The sequence below is a fragment of the Prinia subflava genome, chromosome 4 (assembly GCF_021018805.1).
Source record: "Prinia subflava isolate CZ2003 ecotype Zambia chromosome 4, Cam_Psub_1.2, whole genome shotgun sequence".
Taxonomy (NCBI): Eukaryota; Metazoa; Chordata; class Aves; order Passeriformes; family Cisticolidae; genus Prinia; species Prinia subflava.
Genome location: NC_086250.1, coordinates 16,902,261 through 16,924,087, shown reverse-complemented (window position 1 = coordinate 16,924,087; position 21,827 = coordinate 16,902,261). Strand labels below are relative to the sequence as shown.

Genomic DNA, 21,827 nt, shown 5'->3' with positions numbered 1-21,827 from the left:
AGCTAAAATGCTATTGAAAGCAGAAGGTTGCCTGTGGAACTCTGCCACAACATGTGATAGAAGTCAAGATCTCACCTTGTTTTGAAAAACTGACATGCTTATGTTGAGAAAGAGAGGAGTTTCACATATTAGATACTATGTGCAGAAGGATGTATGCACCCATAACTGAGCATAAAGAACAATATCCACCACACTAGAGGTTCAAAGGTATTTTATCAGTGGGAAGATTATTTCATTACAGAGGTCGTAGCATCCTGCCCCAAAATGCTTGGCATTGGCCATCTCAAGCAGGCAGAGCACTGCTCGTGGTGACTCCAGCTCCCTCTTTCACACAGCAGACAGGAGGTATCTGCTGGCTGAAAATCTGGGAGCCCATGTGGTGTCCATTACCTGTTGTTCTTGAGGTGTCCTAATGACTGTTTAATTAAGTTAAGATCTTTTTGTATTAGGGCCACTCCCTCTCCATGGAAAATCTTGATGCAATTATGATGTGAAGACTGGGAGAAAACCACAGCAAGTGGTGGCTGTGGTGTAAATAAGCCCCCAAGTTCTGACCCCTTCTCAAAGGCATTCTCACCATCATTAGAATTCACAGAAATAGCAGTGTTCTGTTTAGTTACATTTTAAGTGTTAAAATAATACGGACATTGATTAGTACTTTTCTTCCCAATTACAGAGATGGAAAACTTCTTCTGCATGTAGAAAAGAAATTCTCTCCTAATTACTGCACTCCAGAAAGTGGAGCTTTCAGGAGAACCCACTGGACACCCAAAGACTTTTAAGAAAAAGAAAAAATTAAAATATTTTGAAACCTCAAATTCTAGGTCATCCCTTCTTGCAGGGGTCTGAAGGTGTTGGCAGCATAAGTGTGAGGAGAGAGGAAAGGACGTGTGTGCTGCATATGACAGCAGTGCAAGTGTTTTTTATGAACAGGGAGTTTTCCACACAAAATCGTGTTGGAAATATCCCTATAGTCCACCCCTCAGCTCCAGTCAGTGGGAGGGGTTTGAAGTTGAGGCGATTCGTGGCTGAGCTCTCATTAGTGACCAGGGACATTTCGTTCACAATGTGGAAGGCAGGCAGGGAGAGGCAGATGGCTTTGAATGCAGGATTTACATAGTAATGAGATTCAGGTCACCATAGCTGTCTTTTTCTCTCTGCATTTTGTCTAGGTGTCGAGTAGTGTGTAGGGATGACAGGGATGATGGGATGATGGAATAGGGCGGAAAAGAGGAAAATTAACCCCTTCTTCATGAGGAGAGATTGCTGTTAGAATAAAAGTTTGTCACAGTGGGCGAAAGAGCAGTAGGGTGTGACAATGACAAGCACAGATGAAACTAGAAGGGGTAAAGGTAGCCACTTTTTAAGTTTCTGACTTGTTTTTTGTGGGAATGGCACAAAGAATTCCAACTTTAAAATCACAGAATTTCCTGTAATTTTTATGCTCCACATTGATGGTTTAAGAAGAGGTAGTTTGGGAATTTTATCATTACAAGTCTCCCCAAAACTGGGGGAGGACTGAAGACAGGGCATGTATTCTTGCTACAGAGTCTTTGTTTCTTTGGAAAAAAAATACCATTTTGCTTGGTTTCTTGGCTAAAGACTTGTCTTGACATGACTATGTAATGGCGTGATTAAAACATAATATTTTCCACTGCAATTGGTAATCCTTAGTATGATCTCACTAGTGTCAGATCTTATCCTGATGACAGATGAGGGAACTGGGAACCATGGGTCCTATTTTGAACTTTGGATGGTAGCACTTGATTTGCTCAATAGCCAACCCCAGGCATTCCCAAAATAAGCATGAGGGCCCGAGAAATCCCAAGGCTATATTTAAAATGATGAACGTTTTAAAGTAGTGCATGTTTCTTTTATTTGTCTTCTGCTTTCTTTTCCTTTATAGTTAGAGGAGTATGGGAGAGTAAGTTTTTCTTCCTGCTGTACATCCCATGAAACCAGAAGCTGGGGTTTTAAAAGTGTTGCAAGAAGAACAGGGGAGAAGCTTTAGGGGATCCTTGTATAAGTAGGAACGGTGTCACATAACCGCATGTGGACTTCCAGGCAGATGGGGGATAAGTAAGGAAGGTGTTTGTGTGTATAATGTTTTCAGTATTTGGAAAATATTGTTTCTTTCACACAGAAGTTTTTGAAACGCAGAATGTTTGGGGCACATAGGTTAGGATTCATCTCATCTCACCTTGGCCACTGGAGTTGGGCAAGTTCATCTAACCTCATCCTACAGACCTTTTCAGCATCAGTAGAGAAGTATTCCAACCATCCCAAGGCAGTGGGACAGATTCCTCTTGGAAGAGGAGGGTGTAGAGGTGCTTTGGTGGCATCTCCTGGATCTGGCAATAAATGCACAGCCAGAGAGCTGCTGCATTTTGGTTGCTTGGGCTGAAAGGGAAAAGGAAATCTAATCAGCCACCTGGGATAGACTGGGAAAGGAAGGCTTCTTGGCTACTTCCTCCTGAGGAAAAGGCTTAGGTCTAATAGATCTAATTACATTATTTCTCTGGGTTTTCGTTACAGCCATTGGTTTAAAAAGTCAGTAATCCTTTTATACCAGTCCTGTAATGATTATTTAATGTCTGGCTGTTTGTGAACCCACGGAGCTGTGTGAACAGAGGATGCTTCACCACAGGAGGTCTGCACAGTTCACAGGACAGCGAGCTGGGCCTGAGAGCCTCGAGTGGGGGCCTCGACTGGGTGCCTTCATATTCCCACTTGCTGGATGAAAGCAGTGGTAGTTTTCTCCTTTACAAATTGCTGCCAAATGTAGGGCTGTCTCTTAGCTGTATATGGCCACAGTACTCCTCTGTAAGGATAAATATTGTCAGACTAAGGTTTGGTTAGCAAGCACTGTGCCGGTGACCGGTGTGTCCTTCAGCTCTGTCGAAGCAGTGACACTTGTTTGTGGCAGCTCTCTGAGTGTCACGATGGGCACCAGCTGCCTTACACCAGCTGAGTGTTTCTGCTCCCCTTGCTGATGTTTTCTGATCTCTTCCTTCACAGAGCCCCTGAAATCATCCTTGGTTTACCCTTTTGTGAAGCAATCGATATGTGGTCATTGGGATGTGTTATTGCAGAGCTGTTCTTGGGCTGGCCCTTGTACCCAGGAGCTTCAGAGTACGATCAGGTGGGTGTGGATATTGCCCTGGGAGCTGGTAAGTGCACACATCTTTATCCTTTCTCTTGTCAGAGTGAACAGGTGCCAACTTTTTCACTTTTGCTAATGATGGATCTGTTTTTCTTGCTCTCCCAAGTCAACATTGTCATTGTATATATAAAATATATATTTTTTTATATATTTATATATATAAAATATATATTATATATATAATATGTATATCTACCTAGGTATATTCCAGGTAACCAGTGTGCAGCTTGGTACACCAGCTTCTGAGACCTGAATGAAATCTCAATTGAGAGTCAATGCTGCCATTGACTGGAGAGCGCTGTACTTGTGTCTGCTCACTGAGCAGAGCAGGCACCCATTCTCTGCTGTAACAGCAAGTGCTGTATAAAGCCTTATTTGTTAGAAAAAACTGCATGAACTCGGCTGCATTTCATAACTCCTTTTATGAGAGTGCGTATTAAAAGCAACGACAAGGAGAACGTTGGCATTGATGTAGGTTTCCAGTTAATATAAGCTGTCGTCCCTTTTCTCCCTATAGGCTTTTATGCTCTTTTTGTAGTCCTAAAACCAATAATGTAGTGGCAGCTAGAGCCAGGGCTGTAGAATACTTTGCATTCCCATAGTATTCTTCAGGCTGATCTTAGGTGACTGCAAATGCAGCCTGAAAAGGGTCTTTTTTCTTTTAGGAAATAAATGTTTAAAAAAAGAAAAAAAAAAGGCGGGAAAATAAACAAGATTTTCACATACTGAAATGTTTTCTTGACTTTTCTTTTGAAACTAGTATTTTTTTTAATGAGAGCTCTAAAGGTAAAATTTGGCAGGGGAAATAACTTGCAGCAAAGAGTAGGGCTGTTAGTGACTAAAGGAAATCAGATGTAGCTGAGAAACTTACAAGCATTTGAAAATCGCATACCAAGCATGAAGAGTAGATTTCTTTCTCTTCCCTGTTGCACCCCAAAAGCCATAAAACACACAGCTGCAAAAGAAATCACCATACCTTACTGGCCAGCTTAACTGCCCAGCACAAAGCTTCCTCTGGTAAAGTGTGATGAGAGCTCCTGGGGAGCTGGGAAAGGGGAGGAGCTGATCCTGGCCCCTGGCTGCAGCACTGGCATTGGATGGTAGCCCTTGATTTGCTCAATAGCCTGGCAGAATCCTGGTGCCTCTCAGCTGCGTGAGCTCTGATGGACCTAAGGAGCTGCAGAGCTGAGCAAGCCATGCACAGTGAACCCTGAGTGCTTGGAAGTGATTGAAACCACGGCTGCTTCTTATGCCTTTATTTATTTAAAGTTTTTATCCTTCTCTGTTTCTTCTCTCAAAAACATTCTTCCCCAGAATTTTCTAGAGTAGGTGACTGTTTTCGTAGTTTTGCAGAGTTTGCAGCAATTTTGCAGAATGAAGCCATTCAGGAGTTGAGAGGTGGCAAAGTTAAGGTTTTGTGTGGCACCTCAGGCATGTGTGACATCAGTCTTCAATTGTGTAATCACAGACCCTTTCTCCTTTATAAATAAATAAAAGTTTGAGATCCTGGAAACACAAATGGAGTATCTTTCAGCTGTGTGGGTGCCAATGAGGTCATGCTTGTGGATGCAACCCAAATAACGTCATGTAGTCAGTAGAGACAAGTACTTTCCATACCATGAGGGCACCAGTTACTTTGAGTGTGTGTTTCACCTTAGTTCAAAGATAGGCACTTCATAATCCTCTGTTTGGAACTTCAGACTGCTCCTAGGACAGGCTGTGTGCTCAGGTGGAAGAAATCCAATTGCTGAAGTGACTTCCTGGAGAAGAGAGGGTACAAAGTGTTGAAACATCCCATTGAAATAACTGTGTGGGTCCTTCTTTTTGACCTTTAAAAACTGAGGGACTTTCCTCTTTTCATCCTTAGGCCTTGTGGGAGTGCACTCTAAGGGTGAGTTTCCAGTGATGTAGATGATAAATGGAGGGAATTCCATACAGAAATTCTCTTCTTCTCATACCTTGCACTGAGCTTTTCGGGGTGAAGTCTTTCTACGTGCTACATCTTTTTTTGTCTGTGCTGTTGGTTCAAATGCCTGCTGCACTCCTTCAAGGAGGACCTCCAGAGATCTTCACAGGACGAACAGTGACCTCTCCTCCTTCTCTTACAGATTCGCTACATTTCACAGACGCAGGGCTTACCAGCAGAGTATTTGTTAAGTGCAGGGACAAAGACTACAAGGTTTTTCAACAGGGATACAGACTCACCGTATCCCTTGTGGAGGCTGAAGGTAGGAAGACATTCCCTTGTTTCTTTTACCTTGCAGTTGTTGGTTGGAAGCGCGGAGACATTCAGGTCACCTCAGAGCCTAAGTTTCTGCTCTTTGCAGTGCAGCACAGAAATAGGGGTGGGTACTGCCCAGGGTAAAACTGCTATCCCCAAAATTTGGAGCCTGTAATATACCTGCTTGACATTGCAAATGTAGGAAATGTAAGTCCAGAGTTGACCTGGAAATCTTCCTCTAAGTAGTCAATGAATTGGTGTGTAGTGGGGAGACTTTGCTCTAATATCTAACTCATTGCCGGGGGGAAAAAAGGAAAGCATTTTAATTCTACAGTCAAGACCTCTAGTAAAGCAGGTGAGCCCTGAGTGTCCTGTGCCAGCGTGTTTGGCTGCATGCTGTCCCCAAGGAGAGAGGCCAGTGGGCTTCTGGTTGGGATGGGATGGTGCACCTCACGCCAGAGTGGATGTGAGACCCACCATAGTTGGGAGGACCCTCAGAAGTGAAACAGAAGAGATAAATCACCTTGTGACATAAAATATGTCACATAGCCGTGGTGGAGATCGTGTAAATGGTGTCCAGTCAGGCAAGAGAGACGCGATGGTCCCTGATGAGGACAAGATGAAGCTCACGTGGGAAGTGGCACATAATCTGCAGCTGGTTGCAGGGCAGTGTTGGTCAATGCCTGTGTCCTGTTTTGAGCAGACGCCAGATGATCATGAGGCAGAGACGGGGATTAAGTCAAAGGAAGCAAGAAAGTATATTTTCAACTGTTTGGATGATATGGCACAGGTAAGAGCATTGGTGAGTAACCAGCAAGACTGTTCACATGCTTTCCAGCAACACTAATATAAGGGAATTCTAGAAGTTCTCTATGTACCCTATTCTTGGGCCAGCTCCTGAAAAAACCAGGATTATGCCTACCAAATTAGTTGTTATGTGCTGCTTTGTAGCAATGACTGCACGCAGGGGTATGCGTGCTGTAGTAAAGCAGCCTTGGAAAGTGGCTAAGACACGTCTCTGAATGTTGAAATCCTGCATTTTCTCTTGTATCAGTGCTCTTATGTATGACCCCTGGCAAGTCACTTAGTACTCTGTGCTTTAATATTTCCATTTGTTAAAGGGTGACAGTGGAAATATTCATCATGGGCACAGAAGAGTGTGCTCGCTGTAAAACGTGGCTGGCTGGGGGAAGAATGGGAAGTACTAATTCAGCGTGTCAATTCCATGTGGGTGTGAGAGCTAATCCCAGCATAACCACTCCTGTGATGGGAGCTTGTGCTGACAAACAAACCAGTGTGCAAAACTGGCCCAACACTAGCACCAAACTGGAGTTTGTGCTAGCAAGGTCTAGATATTGCAAGTAAACATGTAAACATGCAGAAACAGAGGACTGGAATCAGAGGAGACTGGATAATACATGAAATAACATAACACATCTTTTTTCCTGGCATCTGATACGTGAATGGGATATTTCTCATAAACCTACTGACAATTTTTATGGCTCTTATATACTTTTTACTCATAGGACACATAGATAAGTATCTGATGGCACAGTATATGATAAATACTCCGATTATCAGAGCTTGCCTGCTCCACATGGAAGCTGTTCATCTTCAGTGGAGGGTGACTAAGTGTTTCATTAGCCACTGACCCAGGCGAGCTGAACCCTTAACAGTCCGTCTGGAGATGTGACATGCAGAAGGCAGATGAGTGGCCACCACGGAGTCTGGCGTGGCTCTTCAGCAGCCACCCCTTTAGACAGGGAGGCTCGCAGGGCATGTGCTCCAGCGAGGAGTAAACACAGTTTGCTGAAGACCTGACCATCTGCTCTGCCCCTTTGGCACTCACTCCTGTCCCTTCTCCTCCAGGTAAACATGACAACGGATTTGGAAGGCAGCGATATGTTGGTGGAAAAGGCAGACCGGCGGGAGTTCATAGATCTGTTAAAGAAGATGTTGACAATAGACGCGGATAAGAGGATAACACCCATCGAAACTCTGAGCCACCCCTTTGTCACCATGACGCACTTGCTCGACTTCCCTCACAGCACACAGTACGTGGCTTTTGTTCCCCTTGGGTTTTGAATTGGGGGGTGAAGAGGGTAGCTGGTTGTGGTGACCAGTGTGTCTGGTTGTGGAGACCAAGTGTGTCTGAGGGGCTTTGTTGAGATGTTTTATCCCTAAGTTTTAATCTTTTCCTGCTTAAAAAAAAGACAGTTTCCAGCTCAAGGTTGCAAGAATTGTGTTGTAGGTGCTTGGCATTTAAAATGCTGCAGTGTGTGCTACATTAATTATGTAAATATTCGGTAATTACATATTTTTGCATTAAAATGCAGAAGAAATTATGCAATTAGTGCTGAAAGTATCAATCTATTTCAAAGTAATATAGTCCTGATTGTTACTGGAGTAATCAACCTTATCTGCAGTGGGGAACCGACCCTTCCTCCCAGAACCTTCCCATCGTGCCAGGAGTCAGCTTGGGGTTGTTTGCTTTTTAAGGGAAGAGCTGTTCTGCAGCAGGCTGTTTTACAGGCACAAGCAACAGGACAAGGAGTTCAGTTTTCAGCTTTGTTGTTGTCCACCTGTGTCACCTTAAATACCACATTCTGACCTCAGCTGACACATGTGGATGGGGATGGGCTCCACTGCCTGACAGAGATGAGAAGTCGCATCTTCAAGCCTGACTGCCTCTTCTCCTAAAGCTGCACCACAGAGCACGGCAGCCTGAAATGCAGGATACCTGCACCCAGCCCACTGCCCATGTCCAGTTCACACAGGGACAGGCCTCTCAGGTGTAAGTGGAGAAGGTAGACACATAGTGAAAGTTTTCCAAAGCCTTCAGGACACTTAGTTGTGAATATCCTGCTTTACAGCACTTGGCAGTTCAAGGTGCTTTTGCAGGCTGTCCCTTCCCCTTGACAGGAGAGCAATTATTGGCACAGTGCAGTACTTCTTTGGGTGCCATTTGCATGAGTGTTTTAAAGGCTGTCAGGAGCTCAGGTACAAAATTAAAGGGGGGTGCTTGAAAAGCTGCAGAGTATGTTTTTTGTGCTGCAGAGCAACCCCCAACTGTGTCAGCTCCCCTGCCTGTATAGGTGGCTGCAGTATTTTGAGTTTGTGTAAGGTAGCTTTCCCCCTTTGAGCGAGATGTAGCTGCCTTTTTGTCATATTTATCACAAGATAGGAGCATCTGCTTACCAGAAGTTAGTGGGTGCACAATCTGTGTAGACCCAGACTTAGCCTGCAGAGCCATCTTTGAGCATTGTTACCTATAAATAGACAGTAAGTGATAAATGAAAACAAGATGGGGGATGATTGTGTTAAACAGGAAGAAAGTAAAGTTTCATAGAAAAAACGGTCATGAATAAAATATGACAGCAAAAATACTGAGTGAGCATCATAGACAAAAGTCTTTTAATTTGCAACAGTCCTTCTGACTGTGCAACAACTGATTGTGTAAGATAGGAGAGATCTGTGACTTAACGCATTGCTGTCAGAAACCTTTCCACCAATGCAGCCGTCCATAACCACATCTTCATTTCTGAAGTGCTCACTTGTGGCTGCTCAGGCAAAGCCCCAGAAAGATTGAAAGTATCACTGGGGCCAATAGCAGTGAGAATTTTAGCCAAATAAAGAATTCTGCTTCACATCTCTGAATACTAAATGTGTGCCGGCCGGGTGCGTAACTCCGCAAGCCCCTCCACGCTGGAAGCAGTGGCTGGCAAAGAGCAATAAGCTGTAACCAGCATGGCAAGTGGATGGAACTTTTGTCTGTGATTACGTGTGGTTTGGAGAATAGACACTTCAAAGCCTTGAAAGATGCAGGGAGCTATAATCTCTCTTGGAAATAAATTGGGCAGCAGAAAAAGTGAGAATATACAGAAGCTGGAGCTTCTGGAAGGAATCTCTGCTGTGGCACGTTTCAGAGAGGCTGCAAGTTTGAGCAGCACAAGAGAGGCTGTTCTGCTTTCTTACAAGCAGACAGCAAAGTGATCTTAAGCTTCCCATTTCACTTATTTAACTTCCTGGCTCTTAAATTGCCGAGTGCTCCTTAGACTTTCTGTCTGTTTTGCTTTGTCCCTGCAGGCTTTTTCCCCACCACCTTTTTTTAAAGTAAAGCCAGAAAACATGGTATTGCATTTGTAGAGCTTACACTTTGTTAGATAAAACCATTTAGTAACATGCTCTATTCACCATGTACAGAACCTATACTCTTCCCAGTGCTTTCTTCTGTGTGCAATGGGAATTGTATTCATAGCTGACTGAGAATAAGTGATCCAATAGCCTTCTGTATTTATTTGCTAAGTGTTTGATTTTGCTGGCTGTTCTGTGACCAACAGGTATAGTTCTGGAAGCAAATGCACATAATGGGCAGCTGTGCAGTGTCCTGAGCTTGGCTTGTCTGCAGGTGTTTATGGCCCAGATCCAGTTACCAAGATATTACTTGTAGGAAAAGAGAGGTGACCATTTGAGTAAGAGAAAAGACAGGGATAAAAAGATCTAGATCCTCTTCATCAGCCTTAGGGATCATATATGGTTGCTACTTTTGAAGAGACATTTCATTTCTTAAAAATCATGTGAGGATATACCCCCTACCTCCAACAGATTAGGTCATTACAAAATGGTCAGCATACAAATGATTTTCACTGCTTGGTATTTCTCTTTTTCCATGTTGGGATAATGGAAATAAAATAAACGCCTTTTTACTTTCTGAGGTTGTGTTTCAGACTCTGAGGTCACATTTGTAAAAGCAGTTATTGTGGAAGAATTGTGGAAAACCTATTTTGGTTTTCAGATGTCAAAAAGTGAGACTGTAGTAAAAATAGAGTTTTGCCCAGGTTCACTATGTTTTTTGTCTCTTAACCTCTGTATGCTTTGGTATTCTAATTAATGAAATTTGGACAGTTTCATTTACCAGATGCCTACTGTGCTTTAGAAATGTAGAGAGTATTTAATCTCTTATACTGGGGCACAAAATAGGATACTTCTCAAAATTTTCATTGCTATATCAATAGCATTTAAGGAAAAATCAGTGTAAAGGGAGAAGCTGTAATCATTCCCCCAGAGATCCAGTTCTCAGTGTGAGATAACCTCAGAACCAGATTCCCTTGGGGCTTGAGGAATTTGCTGTGGAATAACTTTTTGATATGAATTGTCCCAATGACTGCAAGAGGAGATCTCATGCTTCAAGACAAGCATCTGCACAAGTGTTTCACCAGACAGGGGCAATGTTTTAACTGCTTAGCTGGACTCAGCTCTCTGTGAACAACTGCTTAAAAGGAACAGGGATGACTTTCTCAGTGATCAAGAAGAATAAAATTCTTCCATGCAAAAGACATGTAAAACTATGTTTACACTTACACTGAGGCAAAAAAGCACAAGTTTTCTCTTCCTCTCAGGCTCCATCACTAGGAAAAAACCAGTATCTTTCTTTCTTGGTCTCAGTCTCCTTCAGTTTTTTAATATAGCCGCTTTCTATTTCTCACCCTGTCCCCTAAAGAGCAACCAGTTTGCTTGCTTTTGTGACTTGTATTGCAGTGCAGAGACCTGTGGGAGCACCCAGGAGTCCCAGGGCAGCTGGGACTCTCATCTTGGCCTTCTTCAGTACAGGGTTAACCTGACTCTCACCGGTTAAGAGAGACCTGCATAAAATAGCAGAGGGCTTTAAGAGCCTCGAAAGTGCTAAGCCTGCCATGGAGACCTATGGCAGGGCCCCTGTGATGAACTGTTACCTGTGTGAGGCGCTTGGTTGATTTCCTCTGCCTTCTTTGCCCCCCTCTCCCCGCGCAGTGTCAAGTCCTGCTTCCAGAACATGGAGATTTGCAAGCGGCGGGTGAATATGTACGACACGGTGAACCAGAGCAAGACGCCATTCATCACCCACGTAGCCCCAAGTACATCGACCAACCTGACCATGACTTTTAACAACCAGCTGAACACAGTCCACAACCAGGTGAGGGCATCAATCACATGCAGCCAGTGCTTGAAACATTTATGTCAGGAGGGCCTAGAAGATGAAAAGCAAAGTACCATCCCATTTAACATGCCTGCCAAGAGATGGTGCCTTTTTACTCTCCTTCTCCTGCTCCTTTCCTCACTCTCTTTTCTTCAGGCAAGCAGTAATCTTGTGACATTTTTTGTGACGGTGAAATGTTGCCCTTGTTGTTTATGTTGTTGGGGTGATAAATCCTGCTTACTTGGGAAGTTGCTATGGGGAAAAGCTCATTAGTCCCTTAATGCAGCAAATAGTACTTCACTCCCTGGGTCAGGCAGAAGTATTTGTGGTCTTACAGCTCTTCTTCAAATTGGCATTGAATTAAAATGAATTTAAACCCTCTTTAACAGACACAGCACTGTAACTGATCAACAGGAAAGAAGAGTTTAGCAATAATATTTATTCTTATCTCTTGTTGCTTTTACTCCAGGGGCCACAGTTGATGTGGGGACCGTGTGCATGTCCCCCACTGCAAACACATTGCACTCTAATTTGGTGGGCTCTGGCTTTATAATCATGCTTTGTATTAGTTTTACTTGCCCCAGTGTTGGGGGGTGCTGTGTTAACAAATTTTATGTGACTATCAGGCTAAGTTATTTGCTGTGGTACTGTATTACAGCAGTGAAAGGAAACTCTCCAGGGAGAGCACTCTAGGAGACTGAAGCTCAAGAAATAGCTGCTCTCTTTGAAGCCTTTTGGGAACAGGCTGTTCAAGATTCACTCTAGAGATTGCAGGTGGCATTGCGGAAATGGTGTCTGGAAAGCAAGAGAGCTGAAGGAGTCTGTGTAGATGTGCAGGATGCTCCTGTGTCAGGGAGGAAAGCAGACTTCTTGGCTCAGGTCTTGATACATGTGATCACAGAAGGTATTTTGAAACAATTCAGGCAGGCACAGACAGAGATAGGTCGTGACTTGGTGTGAGTGGGTATGGGTTACAAACACCAGTTCCCTTTCTTGGCTGTTTCGGAGATGCTGACTAAAGAAATGCATGCTACGTGCTCCCCTAGCCCCAGCTGCAGGGCAGAGACACCATTTGTACCAGTTACATCTAGGAAAGGCAGACTTGCTTTCATTTCCTTGCATTTCACTTGACATTGAGATCAGTTGCTGGCTGGGAAGATCCATGGTAATTTCTGAATTCTCGTGTGGGGCGTGTGTTCTGAGCAGAACCAGTATGCCCAATGTTCTAGAAGAATTGGTAGGAATATTTCCAGGAAGGGTGTTTTAATTTGGAAAAGCTCAAAGCCTTTCACAATTCTCTTCAACATACCACTTGTCTTGGCTTTCTTTTGTTTTCTATCTCTGCAAAATATCTGGGGGTTGCCTCCTTCCAGTTATGGCTTCTGAGATTGCAAGTGTGGGAGCTGCTGTGGTTGCTGCTCAGTGTGTTGCACAGGAGAACAGATTGCACATCACAGCCTCTGCACCAAGAGGGGATAAGGAAGACATATTCTGCTGTCACATCCTTCATGGCTGTGGCAGTGCAGCATGGGTCCAATGGCAACCAGGCAGTGCAAAATGCTTATTAGTCTGCTCGCTCCTGCATCTTGATCAAATCCTCCTCCTGGGTTCATACATTCCCCATGAGAAAGTGTTGTCTGACCTATCTCCAGTAGTGTTGCTGGTATGTTTGGATAGAGGGGAAGGATTGGCTCTGGTCTAGTAGTGTCTGGCTCCCTAGGCATGCATGCTAAGAACATATAGTTAGAGCAGTGGCAGAGCTGCTTAGTTGCCTGCAACTGTTAGACTCAGTCCAAATTTAAAAAAAAAAAAAAAAAGGTCTTCAGATTTCTAGATTTTTGCAGAACTCTGGGTTGATTTTTTTGGCTTTGAAACATTCCCTGCTGAAGTTTCTGCTCTAAGAGATTTTAAAGACAATTCGAGTGAAGTTTAGACTTTGCAAGTATTAGCATTACCTCCTGTTATGCCTTCTGATTACTCAAATTCCAAACATAATTCAAGGGGCATGTGCCATCTTAGATACAAGGTATCTAAGAGGAAAGGCCAGAATGAATTTTCCCTCTCAGGATGAGATTTCACAGGCCATGGAGATGCTGAGTCTGTGTTACCTGCGAAATGTGAGCAGCTTCTAGAGCTATGTACATGATGAACAAACAATGTGATTTGTGGATAGCAACATTTTCTGAGCCCATCTTCATTGTGCTGCAAAGCAGAGCCAGGTGGGTGAGAAATGGGGCTGCAGTTCTGCTGCAGGGAATGTGTCTCTGAGCAGCACAAGCAGTGCCGTGTGGCTGGAGGTCCCATGGCATGGTACAGCAATGGTTACTCAGGCAGATGGTGATCCTTCCCCAGCACTGCCCTTGTCTCTTTACTCCTCAGTGTCCTGTTCTACCCCTTGTCTGCTGTTTTGGTTTGGTTTTTATTTTATCTTACACTATTTTACTTTATTATTTTTTGGATTTTGCTTCTTCCGGCGTACCCATCTCCCTCATTTTTTGTTTGTTTTTTGTTTTAATTCCCGTCATTCCTTTAGACCACCAACCTGGCTCCCACCTCCTCCAGTGCCACTATTTCCTTAGCCAACCCTGAGGTCTCCATACTAAATTACCAATCTGCACTCTACCAGCCCTCAGCGGCGTCCATGGCTGCGGTGGCCCAGCGGAGCATGCCCCTGCAGACGGGAACGGCGCAGATCTGTGCCCGGCCAGACCCCCTGCAGCAAGCCCTCATCGTCTGCCCACCAGGCTTCCAAGGTAAGGGGCAGCCTCACCGGGCCTTGGTCTGCTGCTTCGTCCAGCTCTTGTTGGAAATGAGTTTCCTCAGTGCAGGTCGTATGGCAGAGAGGAGGGCTGGCCTAGTAAATCGGAGCAGTGAGGTCGTTGCAGATGGAAGTGTTTGTGTTGGCAGAGGATCTGCGGGCACCTCTAACATCCTGGGCTGGAGGCAGCTGATACTGAGAAGGGGCTGGGGGAGAATATGTGGTATTTGTCATCCTTTGCCCTGAACAAAGTTTAAGGCCCTTCTGCCATACTTAGGTTAACTTGAAAGCTTTCCCACACAATACCAGTAAATCAGTACATGTGTAATGGGTCATACTGTCACTTCTCAGTGACTTGATTGCTAAAAGGGGAACTTGGGAGGGTAATGCAGCAGGAGCGTGGTGCTGGTGGAGACGAGGGTTCTCCCCCATAACAGATGCTCACGGCCGTTTATGAGGACAATTCCCTCAGCTCCAGCCCTGCTGCAGCAGCTCTGCCTGTGTGTACTAGTGGTGGGTACTGTTGTCAGATGACTTGGGAGATGCTCGGTGTTAGCCACTTGTCCTTCTGTTAACTTTACATGCTGTAGCAATTTGGGAAAACTAGCCAAGTATTTGTAGGAAGTGGTCTAAATGGACCTCAGTTCAGCTGGTGCAACTTCTGCTCTTCATTTCTACAAGCCTGTCTCTGTGCATTAGTCTCCAGGCACTGGTTAAATGTTCTGCAAAATTATCAAAGCTCTTGTGAACTAGAGAGGTTTAGCTAGACCTCTTCTGCTTAGTTAAAATGCATCTCAAGGGTTTGACTTCAGAAGTGGAGTATGTAAGTGACCATCTTCAGCTTGCTGCTTGAGAAGGCTCCAAAGTAGAGGAGGCAGCACAGGCTGTGCCATGCACTGAGATGCTGGCAAGGGAAGCTTCCTGTAGCTCAGTTAGACTAATGTGGGCCTCAGCCAATAGTGATTGGAGTTTGGGGTGTGCTAGAGCCTTTTAAATATGAGTCACAAGAAACTGCTAGAGAAAATCACCTGTCTCCATCAAGGCTGAAGGGAGTATGGAGTTCTGGATTCCCATCCCACTCTGGTGTAAAGAGAGCATTCTCATATAGCAATGGGGTTTGGCTGACAAAGACCATTTCTTGTTGTTAAACTGGAGATTATGGGGAAGAGAAGCCATTCACTCCCCTATTTTCCTTTTCTGCCTGTGCACATCGTATTGCAGTATTTCCCATGTGCCTGAGGCACCCTAAAAATACAAACTCAGCTGATCCCTTAGTGCCTTTGGAAATGTCTTTTCTGCACTCTTATACACGTATCACATTTGTGAACATTTGATGGACATCTTTGGGCCGGGGTAGAGCATGTGGCACTTTGCTAGCTGATTATTCAAAGGGACTGAACATTGCAGTTTAAGTGCACATCAGCGAGTGCCTTTGTGAGCCAGCCCCTGCTCCTGGCAGTGCTGCTGTGGCTTATGCTGTACCTTCTGTGCTGGTGGAACAGGGTTACAAGCCTCCCCTTCGAAGCACGCTGGCTACTCGGTCCGGATGGAGAACGCCGTTCCCATTGTCACTCAGGCTCCTGGGGCCCAGCCTCTTCAGATCCAGCCAGGACTCCTCGCACAGGTAAGGAATTCTAAAGACACCAAGCTCAGCAGGTGTTTACTGTGTTGGTTAGCTCTTGGAGGCTGAGGAGGGAAGCTTTCTCTGAGGGCCTTCTGTGGTGCAGTTTGGAAACGTGGGCAACTGTATATGGGTCTCCAGCTTTCTCTGAAATGTCAAAATCTCCCCCGGCTCATTGTTCAGCTCAAAGACTATGTCAGAGTTGCAAAAGCCACTGGAAAAACCCTTTTTCTTTCTGCGTTTCTACTGAAATCAGTGTGAAACCCTCAGGGAAAGCAGTGTCAGGCCTCTGCGGAGAAGGAACCTATAATAACTTCCTGCATCCTCCTGAACTCAAAATCTTGGGGGTAGTTTGCAGCCAGGAGTTGCACTGATGAATTGCGTGCTGCTGATAAATACCTTTCATGCTTTGAGTTTTCACTGTTCTGTTTTATGAGCACCTCTGCTTTTGAGGTATGACAGAGATGTAGGAGGCAGAGGCAAGGGCCCCACACTCAAGGAGCTCTCCTTGTCAGCAGTTCTTATTGGCACAATTGTCTGAAATATTCTCACAGGAAAATATGAGAATGGTTCCTCCTAGGAAAAAAACCAAACAGGAATGGATATTACTGATTGCATGCACATCCTCAAGGTGCATCCCAGCTCCTCAAACCAGAAGAGCAGTTCATTCTTCCTTGTGCTGGTTTCAGTGAATTTGCCTCAATTGTATTTGAGCTGGCACTCTGCTTATACCAGACAGGGAAAAAAAAAAACAAACTAGTATGCTTAAAAGTTGTGCAAGCTGGAAAAGTTGACCAGCTAGTTAGAAAGGCACATCTCTGTCTCAGGCTTGTTTGATCTGCCATGCCAGCACATTCATATGCAGTCAGGTACCAGCAGACTTCAGGGTTTATGCCTGTGTGTTGGTGGGGTAAGGCTGTTGGTGCTCTTGCCTTCCTTTGCCAGCTGCCAGTCACACTTACCTGGTGAAGACAGATCAAAATGCAACTTGCAGTCTGTGTGATTTCCATCAGCTAGCCTGCCCTGCCCCTTCCCAATAGCAGAGCCTTTGTCAGAGAGCTGTCTGAAACATCAAACCGATCTCTGCTGCAGCCTGTTGTAACAACTGACATGGGCCACCTCCCTTGTTTGGTAGGAAAGGAAAGCCTAAGAGGCAGGGAAACAAAAGCAATGGCAAAGCAAGGAGCAGTCTGTGCAGGCTCAGAGGCTGGCACTTCTTGCTGGTGCAAGAAGTCAGCCAAGGCTCTGAATGAAGAAGGTCACAGAGCTTTGCATGCCCCCACCATTCTGGCTGTGGTGTGCTGTCCTTTGGGGCTTGAAGGGGTGAGGGTTGGATCTGAAACATCTCAAAGACAGCAGGATCCTCAAAGATCTCAGTACCTCCTGCTCCTTCTTTCCTCTCATCGTGGCCTTTTTGGGCTCTGTGCAAGTGAGGAATGTTTGGTAGTAAAGCTCTCCCTGAGCACTCTCCTGTGCATAGGTCACCAATTTCAGTGCTGACTCTGCCACATGAACACCCGTTTCATGGGCTCCCCCTTGCATACTTTCTACTGATGTTTCATTCACTGTCACTTCCAAAGGGGAATTCTGGCTGTTTCCGAGAAACACTCCTCACTAGCACAGATTTTTAAGTTTTGATGTAATAGAAGAGCAGAGATGTGCCTGTTGCTGTGCCTGTTGCTGTGCCTGTTTGTCTTGCACGATGAGAAATGCGAGCTGTCTCTGATGGCAGGGCGCTCTGATTGATGCTGGTGGCATCTGGTGTCCGTGGGCCTCGCTGGGTTCGGGCTGAGCAGCTGGTCTGATAAACAAATCTGTACCCAATTCCAGTTTCCTGAATGGAAAAACACAGCTTCTTTGTGATGCATTGTAGTCACATCTGATCTCGGCGGCTGCGTGTCTCTCTCCCAGCAGAGAGCTGCTCCTCTCATGCACAGCTGCTTATCCAGTGCTCTTCAGCCTGGGCCCTGCCACTGCGAGACCGACTGGCCCCAGCAGAGAGTGCAGCGCCTCCAGAGCCCACTTCTGTCTGTCCCCTGCTTCATTTGTCCCACTGATGAGGCATGGTGCTGCTCCTCGTGCCCCCAGAACTGTGTAGTGCCATCAGGCTTTCTCCCCTGCCCAGCACATTGCACAGGATTCTGTGTTTGCCCTCCTCAGGGTGCCTGTGGCTGGTAAAGCCTTACAGCATCCCAGTGCAGCTGGCATCCACCTCTCCCTGTGTATTTTGTGCAAAACCAGCTGTCCCAGATGAGGGACAGAGGGATCCAGGGCAGAGACACTGACAGAGCTTGAGGGTCACGTCTGGCAGCTGTGTGTCTGCAGCCTGTGGCATGGAGCTAGGCAGTGCAAGGCAGAGCAAGCAGCGTGCAAGATGCAGGGTCAGTGGCTAAAATAACTTGTTTGTAACTTCTCTGGGTCTCTTCTCATCCTTTCAAGCAAGTGTGGTCCACATACTATATGCACAGAGACTAGTGAAAGGAGACTGATCCTGTCTTTGCTAATAGCTCACTGTGGCTTCAGATCTCAAAAGAAGCAAAGCTGTACAGTTTTCCAGCAGGCTTCCACGATGTGACCCAGAACTGTTCCCTGCCCTTGAATAACAGCCTGGATTCTTGATTTTCTCTCCTTTTAACTCCTTCCCAACAACACTTCCTACAGAGGTCCTGCCAATGGCATTCAAAACGTTATTCCATTAGTTGTTCCTGCTCAATATCTGAAGTATGAGCTTGGTCACTCCAGGGGACCCACCCTGTCCTCTTGAGGACAAGGGCCAGAGCATTGCTCTACCACCTCAGCAAAATTTCATAGTAATGCACTAACTGGGAACACGCTGCAGCTGCCAGCACAAGCCTTCCATGTGTAAGCACAGCACACTGTGCTGGTGAATCAGCCTAGACAAGTCTTTTCTGCAGATTAAATGATTCAGTGGTCCTTACCTAATAAGTGAGGAATTTGTGCCTAGGCCCTGACACTGCATCTAAATTTATGCACTGCAGTTGGACAAGGAGCTTAGATTCGTTCCATTCCCTTCCTGAAAAGGGAGGAAGCAGTTTTGTCTGCAAGTAAATCCAGGTAGTCCCCTGGGATTGACTGCAACAGTAGTTTAGTCTCCTCTTTTAAAGCAAAGCTAAGAGGGGAAAAAGAAAAAAAAAAGAGAGACACTAATAAGAAAGCTTTTTTCCTCCCTGATCTTTTTGCGCCTTTGCCTCATCCTTTTACCTGTTCCAAGCATCACCAGTCCATGGTTGTGGCTCCCTAGATGAAGGGCTCTCAGGAGCCTTGTGACTCTCCATCCTTTGCAGATGTCACTGAGAGGCCTCACTATAGCAGCCTTTTCGTGTAACTCAGCAACACAAAAAGTTACAAGATGGTCAAACTTAGGAGTAGAACTGGGAAAAGATGATTTTTTGCTGGGTGGATTGTTTTGGGGTTTGTGTCACTGGGAGATAGGAGGGAATCATGGGAACAGGTAACACAATCCTTGTGAGGGTGGAGAAGGGGATAAATGCATGCCTGAGAGAAGCCTCCCCTCAAATTTAGCCTCCTTAGAGCAGTGACATAACACAGTACAGTCCAGTACAGTAGTGCAGGTTGGGACTAAGGTGGGCTGTAGCTGTTACCCCTGAGTTCCTCAGCCCAGCGAAAAGCTGCATTCAGGCAGCACATAGCTAAGAAAGCTTCCCAAGTCTGAAAAACAATCATCTGACTTGTGTGGAGTCCCTGGGGCAGGACAACCTGAGCAATGCCTGGGGGAGCACAGCTGGAGGGGTGATGGCATGGCAGAATGATGGCTCAACTCACAGGACAGGGTTTTTCCCCCCTCTAAGAAGGGGAAAGAAGTTGGAGAACACATGGAGAGGACAGGCATGCAATGCGTAGCTGTGCATTACTTGAGAAAGTAACCTGGCTGTAGAAAGAGAACATTAACAATGGAACCATAGTGCCTAGCTGATCTGGAGAGTCAAAATTAGAAGGTGCTAATAAAAAATTTGATGTTTGGGTTGAAATGCCAGCAAGTTTTGAAGCCTTCCATTCCCAGTTTAACCCAAAACACAGCTGCTGCTTTGTATGGCAAGTATTTTTTTGCCCCTCCTTTGCATTCTTTATATTGATAACTATTCCTGCTTAAACAGTGGTTTCCTGACAGCGTTTGTCACCTGTGACTGAAAGGTGGTAAGAGCTGTGTAGTATGACCATGATCATTTTTAGGGGCCCCTTCTGAGTGTGGACCATCACTCATGTTCAGTGCTTGATGCCTTTTGCTAAGGAATTGCTTTCCCTCTGTCTGACAGCAAGCATGGCCCAGTGGCACTCAGCAGATCCTGCTCCCTCCCGCCTGGCAGCAGCTGACCGGGGTGGCCACCCACACTTCTGTCCAGCACGCGACTGTCATCCCGGACTCCATGGCCGGCACCCAGCCGCTGGCAGACTGGAGGTAAACTGCAGGTGCCTCGAGGTGCCCTGAAGTACCCACGGGGCTGGAGGAGGCATGAGGGCTGGGGTCTTGCAAGGCTAGAGGGCTGAGGGGAGAAGGGCTGCAGGCTGTGACCCCACTGTGTGACAGCTGTGGGAGATTTCTCTGCTCCACGCCCTTGGAGTGGAAAGCTCTGCCCACATCACTCCTTCAGTCTGTTCCCTGGGCAAAACGCTCCATCCTGGGAAGGTTGAGAAGCCAACAGGCCCTGGAGGAGAGGGCACCTCGGTGAAGGGTGGTGGGAGGCTGTGGAGGAGCCTGCTGAGCAGCCACCGGTCGCCTTTTCAACGTGTGCCTGTGTCCCCGCTGCGCAGGAACACGCACGCCCACGGCAGCCACTACAACCCCATCATGCAGCAGCCCACGCTGCTGGCCAGCCACGTGGCGCTGCCCGCCGCCCAGCCCGTCAACGTGGGCGTCGCTCACGTCATGCGCCAGCCGCCCGCCGCCGCCTCCGCCAGGAAGAGCAAGCAGCACCAGTCGGCTCCACGGTGAGTGCCGGGGGTGCCGGCCTGGCTGCTGCCCATGGCGGCCCCGCCACGCCCGCGAGCTGGCAAGAGAGGTGCTCGCTGACACCCGTGGGGCAAAATGGGTTTGGTACACAGCCCACAAGGGATTAGATAGCACATTTTGTGATGGGGCTTTTCACTGCCTCACCTCTTCGGTACCCAGGATGTAGTCAGGGGTGTTTTATACCCAGTGAGCATCATTTTGTGTGGGAGTCAGTAGCTGGAGAAGATGCAGAATGGGAGGCTCAGGCCCTGTGCACACAGCTTGTTACACTGCTGCAATTACCCAGGGCCTTGTAGTCACGATGATTTAAAAATGCAACCGTGTTCTCAGGTCAGTGTGACGCAGTGCCCAGCTGCCGCACCTTTTCTTCTTACGTCATCTTGAAGAAGCATTCCTGAGGTGCAGTGTCTGCAGCTTGAGGGGGCTGCATCTTCAGGAACATGCACCTGATGTGTGCACACAAGATCTGCCCTTCCAAACGCAGTGGGGTGATGACAGTCTTCTGAGCTTTATTGCCACGAGGAGTGGAGGACTGGGGTGGCTTTAGGCCACCTGAGCTCTTTTGCTCCTAACATAGGTCATTAGCCCCTGTCTTCAACAGTCCACACCAGCAGCAGTTACCCATTTTTATACCCTGGCCGTATTATAATCATGGCAGCATAAAACAGGGAGGATTTTTATAAGGATATCTCATACAGGGCAGTCCTTAGGACCATTTGGCTCTGGAAGGGGGAGTCAGGGGTTTCTTGCACAGCTCGGATGCTGGGATGGTTGCAGTGCCTGTCACAGCACTGTAATCTTGTTTAGAGGACAAGGCTATTCAAGGTGTATGTGCAGCTGCTCTGGAGAATGTCCTCTGGGCTGGGCAACTATCACACCCTTTTTTTTTAAAGAAAAATTGCAAAACACTGCAGGGGAGGGAACCAAAATGGGTCACCACTTGTGCAGTGGCAAAAATTTGAGCTTGTGGTTTTCCTGGGTGACTGGACTGGTGCCAGAGGGGCTCTGAGTTTGTAACCAGTTTGACTCAAGTTAAGAGGACACTATTTAAATCCTTCCCATTTATCTGCTCTCTAATGTTGGATTTACTTTGGGTAGGCTCCAGCTGTCTTAGTCTA

General features: G+C 46.3%; 1 protein-coding gene across 3 annotated transcripts in view; it reads left to right on the top strand.

The window, feature by feature from the left end:
- HIPK2 (homeodomain interacting protein kinase 2) overlaps positions 1 to 21,827 on the top strand; it is a 129,454-nt gene that overhangs the window by 91,427 nt on the left and 16,200 nt on the right. For 2 of the 3 annotated variants that reach the window (XM_063395670.1, XM_063395668.1), the window contains exons 3-11: positions 3,019 to 3,142; positions 5,272 to 5,391; positions 6,088 to 6,174; positions 7,254 to 7,438; positions 11,175 to 11,337; positions 13,874 to 14,093; positions 15,601 to 15,722; positions 20,015 to 20,157; positions 20,511 to 20,687. In XM_063395670.1, the coding sequence (XP_063251740.1) occupies positions 3,019 to 3,142; positions 5,272 to 5,391; positions 6,088 to 6,174; positions 7,254 to 7,438; positions 11,175 to 11,337; positions 13,874 to 14,093; positions 15,601 to 15,722; positions 20,015 to 20,157; positions 20,511 to 20,687 (1,341 nt within the window). The remainder of the gene's footprint in view (positions 1 to 3,018; positions 3,143 to 5,271; positions 5,392 to 6,087; positions 6,175 to 7,253; positions 7,439 to 11,174; positions 11,338 to 13,873; positions 14,094 to 15,600; positions 15,723 to 20,014; positions 20,158 to 20,510; positions 20,688 to 21,827) is intronic. The other variant, XM_063395671.1, reaches the window with a different exon arrangement.